At 38.8% G+C, this 11,599-nt stretch overlaps 1 protein-coding gene across 1 annotated transcript in view; it reads right to left on the reverse strand.

Annotated features, from left to right (window-relative positions):
• The window catches only part of LOC118104678 (inter-alpha-trypsin inhibitor heavy chain H3-like), a 48,754-nt gene that overhangs the window by 3,275 nt on the left and 33,880 nt on the right, over positions 1-11,599 (reverse strand). The window contains exons 15-16 of the mRNA XM_047339416.1: positions 1,558-1,578; positions 83-133 (exon numbers count right to left, since the gene is read on the reverse strand). Of these exons, the coding sequence (XP_047195372.1) occupies positions 83-133; positions 1,558-1,578 (72 nt within the window). The remainder of the gene's footprint in view (positions 1-82; positions 134-1,557; positions 1,579-11,599) is intronic.

The following is an 11,599-nucleotide window of genomic DNA, read 5'->3' on the forward strand; positions in this document are numbered from 1 at the left end:
GTGGAAGTATGCTTTGTTAGTTGTTAGTTAAACATGGGTGTTTCCATAATATTAGAGGAATGGTCCAGAAATGAAAGTTTACCGACGGCAGTTGGCATCATCCCAAAATCAGGGTATATTTTCCTTCTGTGACCTGGAAAATAAAGAGTCAAATTTAAGAATTAAAACTTTGAATATCACATCAACTTACTTTAGTAATTTCTTGTGTTATAGATGAGTAATGGTCTCAATAATTGATGAAAGATGACATTATAACAATACAGAAATTCCGAGTTCCCCCGACCATCAGGTGTGAGACAAACTTTGTCACCTCCGTGCATCTACAATATTGACATCATGACAGGTGAGGCTGGACAAATTCCGAGCTTTTCCTTCAGGCCCAGCTCAACACTGCACCAACAGTCATTTCATCTTCATATGTAAACTAGAGGGGCAGCACGAGACTGAATACCTCTGCCAAGTCTGATTGGCCACTTTATCACCATGTTGCATGAATGTATTGAGGCCAAATACATATGCCGTGTACACAGACATTAACTGCTTACAATTTCACCTGTTGATAGATATTAGTGCTCTATAAACCCAACTTTTTTTGACAGATTAAGTAATCTGAACAAAGTCGAGTCAAAGCCGTGCACGGAGATACTTTGTGTACATACCTGCTGCAGAGCCCATATGAGGACCAGTGAGTCATGTTAAACAGAAAGAAAATACCAGGAATCCGATGCTCTTATTAAATGCATTAACTTAATTCATGTATCGTAATTGCACCATCTGATGCCAAATATCATTGATACATATCAGTGATCTATATGACACCTTTTTTTCACAAGGTTCCCTGCATTATTCCTTGACAGATTCACAAAAATTCCCCCCAAAAAACACCTATCTCAGAAAGTGAAAAGGAAAATAGTCCTGGATTATCCTCTTTGAATTGAATCCACTCCAAAAGTTTATGCGTTCCTCCTTCGCCCATACCCCACTCTACCAGTTTCTAAAAATCGCTTCAGTGGTTTTTATGTAATCCTGCTAATAGACTGACAAACAGCGATGAAAACACAACTTCCTTGTCTGAGGAAACAAGAACCTGTGATAATTCTTCACTTAGGGAACCAGCTAACGGACCAATCCAGAAGAGTCTGATGAAGCACAGAACATCATTGATAAAACAGAGAGCTATCAAGTGCTATATTGTACAGAAATTGTATTATCGTGTAGAAACAGCTCTCGCTTTGGGTCGTAAAGGGAGGGAATCATGACATTGGTCAGAGCACCAGTTACTCACGCAGTACGTCCATCTCAGCCCATGCTGATCGAAGCATAAAGAAACACACACATGTCACAGATATAAAGTTGCTCCACAACGTCCATGTAACTGAACAACTCTGATAGTGATCTCCCATCATCAAATATCCTTCCAAAAATATCGTTGGTCCGAGTGCAGAAACTTCCCATCTCCGTTACTTTCCTTTTTAATTTCACAAGGCAATGACACATACAGGGTGGTTACATGTGAACAGTGCAATTGTACAAACTGCATCCATTGTTTTTACATACTGTCATCGTGGAGGCGACCAGCTTGAACGAAACGATTTTCAGCATGAAAAAAAGGGACAAGATGAAAACATAACGTTAAGATGTGGTCACTTTGAAATACTCCTCCCAAGGCCTCATCATCTTTCTGATGAATCAAAGGTTTTTAGTAAAACACAAAATATTTAATTCTTTTTGCACGGTTAAAAAAAAAAGTTTTCCAAGTGACTTGAAATCTGGGCAAGGTAATAACATTTTGCGATATTGGTTTTGATTTAACTTTCTGGTTGGGATTCAAAATCATCCAACAGATCTTTGGGCTTATGCTCAGATTCCACAAGGGCAAGACATTTACAGGAGGGAATGATGTGGAGAGAAGTTTGTAAATGTTCTAATTGAGATTAAGTACGTTTTATTTTGAAAAATGTATATCAAGTAAACAATCCTGCGTATTGATCAATCGTGTCGTGCCTCTAATGTTTCTATAGGTGAGTCAGGTCGAGTCAAAGCCGTGCATGGAGCTACTGTGTGTACATACCTGCTCCAGGGGGCATAGGAGGAGGAGGAGGGGGTACTGTAAAACAGAAAGAAAACATGATTTTTTATTACATGAAAGAGGTAATTTGATCAGTTGAACCAAGCTGTTAGTTTTCTTTTTCTTTTTTCTTCCTGCTAACTGCGTTTTTGTCAGTGTTTTTATCTGTGCATTATTTTTCCCTCAGCCACATAATTGTGTAACTTTGTGTCTCTAAAAACTCCAAATTATTTCACTGCCTTGTTCGAAAAAAACTAAAAACACAATAACAATTCCTGCTCGTAAAACAATCAAGTTGTTAATTATTGTTAATGAATTAATTAACTGTATTTTCAGGCTTAAGTATTTATATTGATAAATACTGACAAATTTGATCTATCAATATATCCACAAACTCAATACTAGGAATCTGTTGCTCTTAATAAATGCATAACTGAATTCATGTATTGTAATTGCACCATTTGATGCCAAATATCATTGATACATATCAGTGCGCTATATGACACCTTTTTTTCATAAAGTTCCCTGCATTATTCCTTGACAGATTCACAAAAATCACCCCAAAAAACACCTATCTCAGAAAGTGAAAAGGAAAATAATCCTGGATTGTCCTCTTTGAATTGAATCCACTCTACCAGTTTCTAAAAATCGCTTCAGCGGTTTTTATGTAATCCTGCTAATAGACTGACAAACAGCGATGAAAACACAACCTCCTTGTCAGAAGAGACAAGAACCTGCGATAATTCTTCACTTAGGGAACCAGCTAACGGACCAATCCAGAAGAGCCTGATGAAGCACAGAACATCATTGATAAAACAAAGAGCTATCAAGTGCTATATTGTACAGAAATTGTATTATCGTGTATAAACAGCTCTCGCTTTGGGTCATAAAGGGAGGGAATCATGACATTGGTCAGAGCACCAGTTACTCACGCAATACGTCCATCTCAGCCCATGCTGATCGGCAAAGAAACACACACATGTCACAGATATGTAAGTTGCTCCACAACGCCCATGTAACTGAACAACTCTGATAGTGATCTCCCATCATCAAATATCCTTCCAAAATACCTTTGGTCCGAGTTCAGAAACTTCCCATATCCTTTATTTTCCTTTTTAATTTCATACAAATGACACATACAGGTGGTTACATGTGAACACAATTGTACAAACTGGCATGTATTGTTTTACATACTATAATCTTGGATTTGACCATATTGTTCAAACGATTTCCAGCATGAAAAAAAGGGACAAGATGAAAACATAACGCAGATGTGGTCAGTCAGAAATACTCCTCCCCAAGGCCTCATCATCCTTCTGATGAATCAAAGGTTTGGTAAAAACACAAAATATTAAATTATTTTTGCTCATTAAAAAAAAAAAGCTTTTCCAAGTGACTTGAAATCTGGGCATAATAACATTTTGCGATATTGGTTTTGATTTAACTTTCTGGCTGGGATTCAAAATCATCCAACAGATCTTTGGGTTTATGCTCAGATTCCACAAGGGCAAGACATTACAGGAGGGAAATGATGTGGAGAGAAGTTTGTAAATGTTCTAATTGAGATAAAGTCAACATTTTTGAAAACGATATCAAGTAAACAATCCTGCGCATTGATCAATCGTGGTTTGCGCTCTAATGTTTCTATAGGTGAGTCAGGTCGAGTCAAAGCCAGGCATGGAGATACTGTGTGTACATACCTGAGCGCATAGGAGTACGACGGTGTCCTGTAAAACAGAAAGAAAACATAAATTTTTATTACATGAAAGAGGTAATTTGATCAGTTGAACCAAGCTGTTAGTTTTCTTTCTTTTTTTCTCGATGCTAACTGCGTCTTTGTCAGTGTTTTTTTCTGTGCATTCTTTTTCCCTCAGCCACATAATTGTGTAACTTTGTGTCTCTAAAAGCTCCAAATTATTTCACTGCCTTGTTTAAAAAAAAACTAAACACAATAACAATTCCTGCTCATAAAACAATCAAGTTGTTAATTATTGTTAATTAATTAATTAACTGTATTTTCAGGCTTAAGTATTTGTATTGATAAATACTGACAAATTTGATCTATCAATATATCCACAAACTGAATACCAGGATTCTGTTGCTCTTAAAAAATGCAATAACTGAATTCATGTATTGTCATTGCACCATTTGATGCCAAATAAAGCAGATGTCTCGAGCCTGGTATAACAAAGTGCCCTGACGATTTTGTGTTTATTTTGCTCAGGTTAGTTGCTTACCTGGAAAGTTACCTCTCATCATACCACTCGTCTTTTGAAAGCTATGAGAACCTCCTGCAGAACTTCCGAAAGAACCTCCTGCAGAACTTCCGAAAGAACCTCCTGCAAAACCTCTTCCAGAACCCCTATGTGGGTTTGTGTGTGTCCCACCTTCCTTTGGTTTATGAAGCACATCTGTGCTCTCTCCTGGAGGCTTGGTGACCACCATGGATGTAAGTGGGGTCACAAAGCTGTACTTCAGCCGGCCAGCTCCAAGGCCTCCTTCACTTGTCCTTCTCCGGGTCCAGACAACTGCAGCCCAGTTGTCGTGTTTCAAACAAGCTGACATTTGATCATCTGACAATGATTCAACAACAATTTGTTGTGTTTTCCAGTATTTATAACTATTAGGTGACTCAACATCTAAGTAGTTTTAAAGAAATATAAGGTTTGCAGTCATTCAATCAATGACTGATTACAAACATAAGGACAAAAAGATGGCTGACATCAAACTCACTCTTTCTCCAGAAGCTGTTTGACTGTGAGGTAGGCCCAAACCCTCTGGATGAGGTCGTCAGACACTATTTCAGTGATGTTTGTCAAAACGTCACCTTGCTATTCAAGCCATCAAGGTATAAATAGTGGAACTTTCACAAGAATAATCATAAATGGCAACAATGAATTTAATTTCAATGGCACCTTTCTAGACATCCAAGGAACACATGTATAATTAAAGTAAAAACCAACATTAAATGAGACAATAGACACCTAACAGTTCATTATATGTGAATATCACGAAGGATAACAAAGATTCCAGCAGATGTGCAGTGTGGAGCCATGCTACAGAGAGGGCCACAACTTGTGGAATAAAGGTTTCAACGTTAGTTGTCAGTGATCTGACCGCACATGATCTCAGAAACCACTAATACTGGCTGAAGTAGTCTGGGTTAAATTGGTCCCACCTAAATATATCATTGTCACATCTGTCAGCAGAGGAGTGGCCACTTACATAGAAACCCTGTTGAAACACAATGTAGTGGGCACATGTTTCAGCTAAGATAAGAAAGCAGCAGATGGTCAGAATGAGGCATATGAACACACAAGTATTGAACAGAATGAAATAGGCAATGAAATTAAATTAAGTAAACAAAATTAAATTAAATATGCATAATATACACCTTTCACTACAAACTGAAACTGAACTTATTTGTAGAGAAACCTACTTGAGCAAAGGCACAACAGGACGGGTACATCAATTAAATTTGATACAATCATCCACTTATCAATGGAAATGTCAGAAATCACATGGTAAACAGGATATATTCAAAATGTGAAGGAAGCCCAGCAGGAGAATACCTCAGCTGTAAATCAGCATCAGAGCTGCCATAGATCCGTCATGCCACACCATCGCTCTGCAGCGACATCGTCTTCAGAACTCAAAGTTGACATCATAACCAAAACCAAGACAGTAGAGTGGGAATTTGCCTGCAATGGCCTCCTTTACATTTGACTTTATTCTTCCCAGATTTGTCACACCTGCAAAGACATGACGTGGTGGCAAGTTAAAGTACCCTTAAACAGTGCAACCAAACAACTATCTAGGGTGAGTGTGTTACAGTGCGACATAAATACATTTTATAGACTTAATTGTTAAATATGTTAATGTCAAAATGTCGATATATTTTATCATTCTTTAAGTATTTGTGCAAGTGTTTTTATTATAACCTGAAGGTCTCCGTCAGTGAGAAGTATCAGACCTATGCTGAACTCTTCTGGGATGCATTCAGCATGCGGCTCCTTCCAACACTGCCAGGTTAATGTCCGTGCCAAATGAGATGGAAAATGTTTCATCCCTGCCATGCTGCTGTCAAATGCATTGCATCCCCAAAATAAACATATTAATTGGCAAAACCTCACCTCCTCTATCGCTTATACGCTGTAATAAATTCCTTGGCACCATCCAGGTTTTCTTGCTGGCCTGGAACAAGTTCTCTCGTTTCCAGTGAAAGATCATGTCAAAGGTGATGAGACCAAAGTGGTCGCCTTCTGCCAGATCACTCAAGATATGAGTAATGCTATTCTTGTCTGAGAAATTAAATAAAACATAATTAACTTTGATTTAAGTAAATCGTGTCATAGATGTGTGTCAATTCAGGAGCTGCATCTCGAAGGCTTCTTTTAAACACAGATGGTGGTGCCATGGCTGACCTTAAATACGGCTGGACAAATGTGTCCTTTCATCCCAGAGCAGTGAAGGCTCCAACAGGTGGATCCTTCTAAGACTAACCTATCCCTGAGCCATGGCGCTCAGTGACAAAATGAATTTCAAAGAAATAATGGTGCCAGCAAGCAACAAGACCAAAATCTCAGGTGACTACATCTTTAAAATTACTTTAAATGTAAGGTACACATGTTAAAGTATGATGCTGTGGTTGTATGCTTCCGCCACCCAGTGCAGTCTCAATCTGCATAGATTCTTTTCTCAGACTCTGAGTCAGCCATAGGGACCTTTGACCTTTGGCTACCAAAGTCAATCAGCTAATCCAGTTAAACCAAGTCAATGTTTGTGCAAAATGTGAAAGATATCGCGTTCGCAAGGCAAGATATGTGATTTGCTAGCTCACAGTGACCAAGGCCTTTGACCTTCAACCAAAAAAATCTCATTAGCTCATTCTTTAATCCAAGTGAACTCCCTGAAGGAGCTCTTGAGATATTTAGTACACAAGAATGGGACATATGGACGGACAACTCGAAAACATTTTGCCAAGACAAAGGGCATTAAAACCTTTTGTCGCATGCAACAGCAGGATGCGGTCACTCCGTTAGTGGTAAAGGTGGGACAAGCAGACGGCAAATCAGCCTGAAGAGATCTTATTTTTAAATTTTCTCTCTTGGGTCTGGCCGTAGGTCGGATAGACGGCATCCTCCGAAGAAAGCGACGATGATAATGACACAGCTCATCTGTCACAAACTCACTCGTACTCTGCTGAATTTTTCTGCCACTCATGGAGCCACTTTGATCAATAAATAATGACTACGCTCTGATATTCGGGTAAGATTAGATGGAGCGAAGTGATGAACAAAGTACTCCATCCGAACTTTTCTGGAGAGTAAGAAGAAAGTTTGAGGTTAGAAAAGACAGAAGACAAAATACACATTTTAGAAACAAGTATTTTTTTTTTGGCCATCAATGCTAAATGCTGATAAATTAATCATTACAAAATCAAAGTACCTAATGTCTCCAATCGAGGCCTTTCTGTTCACATCATACACAACAACCAGATCTCCATTCATACCCTGCCTCCACAGCTGTCACATGTTTTGGGCTGGTCCTCTGTGGGGTAGAAATACACCCCACGCCTGTAAAACAGGAAGAATCAATAATAGTTTTCATCAATCGGAAAGATCATCAAATTTGAATAGATTCATTGATATTGGCACGGCATGTTCGTGAGAAATACAGTTTTACAGTGCAAACTAATGCAAATGTGAGATATACTGTGTGTAAAATACATGAATGATGCTAGGAGAGGTAATCACAAGAAATCATGCAAAACAAATATTTTAGAAACATAGTTGACAATTCATACTTACTGTCTCACTACAAACACTTAGTGGGGAAGACTGATCTGATGTTAATATGAATGTAAACCATAAATGGATCGTTGAGCATTATTGTTGAAGATACAAATGTAAAATATTTCAATGTGTAAATATATATATAATAAACGAAAACGCTGAATTATGGTAAAACACACATTTTGCAAATTAACTCAAACATGAATTAACTTAACTTCTAAACCTTACAACGGCAATTTATAGTTAAAGGTCCATGTAAGATATAGGTGAAAGGGATCAATAGGCAGAAATTGAATATAAAATAATCCTTTCATCTAAATTCGAACAAATAGTTGTTTTCTTTATTCTAGAATGTGGCCTTTATATTTAAATACTTTATATTTAGATCTGGAGCGGTCCTCTCACGGAGGCCGCCATGTTTTTTAAGTAGTAGTTCAAACAGGACAAAACTAAACACCTTTTGGAGTTTGTATGACAACTGAAGGCTTCACAGGTTCTCTTCATGCTTGGAAGGAGGGTGAGGTGAGGGGTATTCAGCTGCAACATGCAACTTCACCACTAGATGTCACTAAATTCTACACCCTGAACTTTAAATACAAATCAGTATTTCCCTGGCTGCTGTACCTGTTTATCTTTGCATGTGTTTTGGTGATGGCAGACACAGGCTTTGTGCTCAGTCCTCCTTGAACGTTAATGAAACTGATGCTTGGCTTTCTCGTGAATATACACATCCACCTGACATTAAAAATGAGATAAAATAGTTAAAGGCTCTACAAGATGTTATTGCCCCAGTATTGGTTTCCCCTAGATGACCACTGAAAAGACAATAATCTTAGAAGTCTTTGACAGGCTGCATGGGGCGAGCGGATTGCAGTCAGACTTGCCGGGACCAAGCGCTTCAGCAGCTCCTCATGAGTTCAAAGGTCACCTTTTTGTGAGGAGCTGCAGTCACAGAAGTCTAAATTCCTCCAGGGTCCTCCCAACAGAACTGGGCAGACAATAATCACAGCGTTAGAGAAAAAGTGGTCCCCATCTCCCTGTGGAGCTTAGACCTCTTTTTAAAATGAAATAATGTTTCTGTGACACTTCATCGCAGGTTATAGCTTCAGTGTGGGTAATAGACTTTGAAAATGTGAACCAAGGAGCGACTTCTCCTTCTCAGATTGGATTCATAAAGGGATTTAATAGGCTGAAGATGTGAAAGTAGCTTTGCAAGAATTACATTTTTTCAAGAAAAGTCCTAAAGGTCACACAATGATCTAAAACATTAAACCCACTTCTATAAGACTTAAAACTCAACGAATGTATATGTGTGAATTGATCTGTGCACCTGACAATCCCAGCGCCTGGCCACGTGGACACAGCATCAGTGTACTCTTGCTGAGCTTGCTCCTTTGCTTTCACAGCACCATCGTACAGTTGCCCATCAATAAACCTGAGGAAGAGCAGGGAAGATTTCCATTTCATACCCAAACTTTCATTTGTTTTATGTTATCCAATGTGTAATTCCTCATGTGCAGATAGATGCCTGCAAATATCAATGTCATTTTTAAGGCTACATACATTCTGGAATTTACTGATGAAGGCATTCTTGGAATCCGGACGTGAACTCTATTTCCTTGACTCGGCTCCATGCGACACACACGGCTTGTAATGACAGTGGTGGCATAACGACTGGTCACTGTGAGTTGATGTGAAAGCTGTAGATGTCCCAGTCCTCCTGAACAATGTGGCAGACACATTGCACAATGTGAGTGTGTTTTCTTTACAAGGCTGCATTGTCTGGGTGTTGACTAACTGACCAAAGATCAGATGAAATGTGAAAACAAGGTAACGGTGGGAGGTGACGGCTAAATCTCATTGGTCTGAGGCAGAAACTCCCATTCTCCTTATTTTTCATTTTACTCGCAACGCAATGACTTTGTGTGTCTGTGTGTATGTGTGGGTGTGTATGAGTATGTTTGTATGTGTGTATGCTTTTGTGAGATGCGCACACAACATTTACATCACACTGACCTATTTATAACAGGGGTAGATCCAGGAGCGGGGCCAGGGGGTCACTGGCCCCAGTTTGAATCTGATTGGGCCCTGAAGTGCCCCTGTAGTGTACAATAAATATAACTGTCCAGACTTTTTTATTTTCTACGCTTTTTTTGAGTACACAATTTGTTTTAAAAAGTAACCATTGCCAGACTATATTAAAAAAAGTTTGGCTTTGTTCAAAGCTATGGAGCTAACAGTAAACAAGAAATCTCTCTGTAGATTGTAGCCCCTTTATGCCCCCGATTTAGAACAATCCTAGATCCGCCACTTTAGATTTAAGAATTTTCCATGACACTAAGATTTAAAGATTTGTATGTATAGGGAGTCTGTTTCTGGTCTGCAGGAGGGAGATGAGCCCTTAACTGTGACTATGTCAACATATGTATGTCCCTACAACATGATAAAAGTAAGTTCACACACACACACACACACACACACACACACACACACACATACACAATATCAAACAACATTGAAGGTAGAGAGCCAGCGGGTCCTGAAACCTGGACTTTCTGATGTTTATCAGAGGCAGAGTTCAGTGTGTTGTAACTGTCAAATGCTGAGCTACACTGAAAATAAGCAAGAGTCTCACATGTTATAACTGTCTGTCAAATGCAATTATAGATGTATATATATTTGAAAAGACTTTTCCTTCCTGGCAGTGTGGTTTGTCTCTGTCTACTAGGTTTTGTAACTTACTTTGATTGGCAGAGGGTAACCAAAGCCAGCAGCAGCTCCAAAGAGGGGGTGACGTGACACCACAGCTCTCTCCATGATAACCTCCCACCAGAGTGCAAACCAGAAAGCTGGAAACGTCTTTTAAACCCAAACAGGAATAGATTTTTTTTTTTTTTAAGGGCAAACTCTTCCCCTCTGGGAAAAACACACCCACCCACCCCCACATACACACTAATGTTCTGCATACTACCAGGAATCAAATATAAATAAATCCTTATCACAGGGTGAGGGGAGCAGAAACTCACCTGATATTTAGCCGAACGCAAAATAATTTATCACGCAAACACGGAAAACTTCAGGACAGAGAGACATACTGAGCACTGAAAACAATTACATGACAAATACTGTATGGTGTCAAGCAAAAAGGAATTTATTATCACTGTCTTCAAATATGTACAGCTTCTCTGGGAAAACTACCTTTCATGGCAAGCGTTGAAGAGAGACAGGAGTTACTGTGTGAAGCACAAAGAAAATAGCTGCTTAAAAGAAAAAAAATCTATGTCATCATGAAAGAAATTGTGCCTTTAAGAGAATTATTCATTTTAATTTTAAATATTGTCATTTTGTGCAAACATGGAGGAATTTATCAGGGCACAATCAAATTGAACTTTATAAAGTTATGTTTACTCACCATGGAGTAATAACTAAGCCTGTGCAACAGCTGTTTAAATGATTAAGACTAACTCCTGATGATGCTAATGATGTTACTGAGGTGCATTATGGGAAATGCTGCTGGCACGCTTTCGGATCTTCACCTATGCTTGAGAGTCAGATATCTCAGCTCTGTTGTTCTCTCTCAGGAGACCTCCGCCGTACTGGAACATAATGACCCATTTAACTAAAACAATAAGGTAGGAATACTATGTTAAAGCTGAAGGATGAAAAAGAGATGAAAATAACTGTTTTGCTATGTAAGTTATTATACCAGTCCTACTTCTAAACTACATCGATTTTG

This window comes from Hippoglossus stenolepis, chromosome 3, assembly GCF_022539355.2.
Source record: "Hippoglossus stenolepis isolate QCI-W04-F060 chromosome 3, HSTE1.2, whole genome shotgun sequence".
Lineage (NCBI taxonomy): Eukaryota > Metazoa > Chordata > Actinopteri > Pleuronectiformes > Pleuronectidae > Hippoglossus > Hippoglossus stenolepis.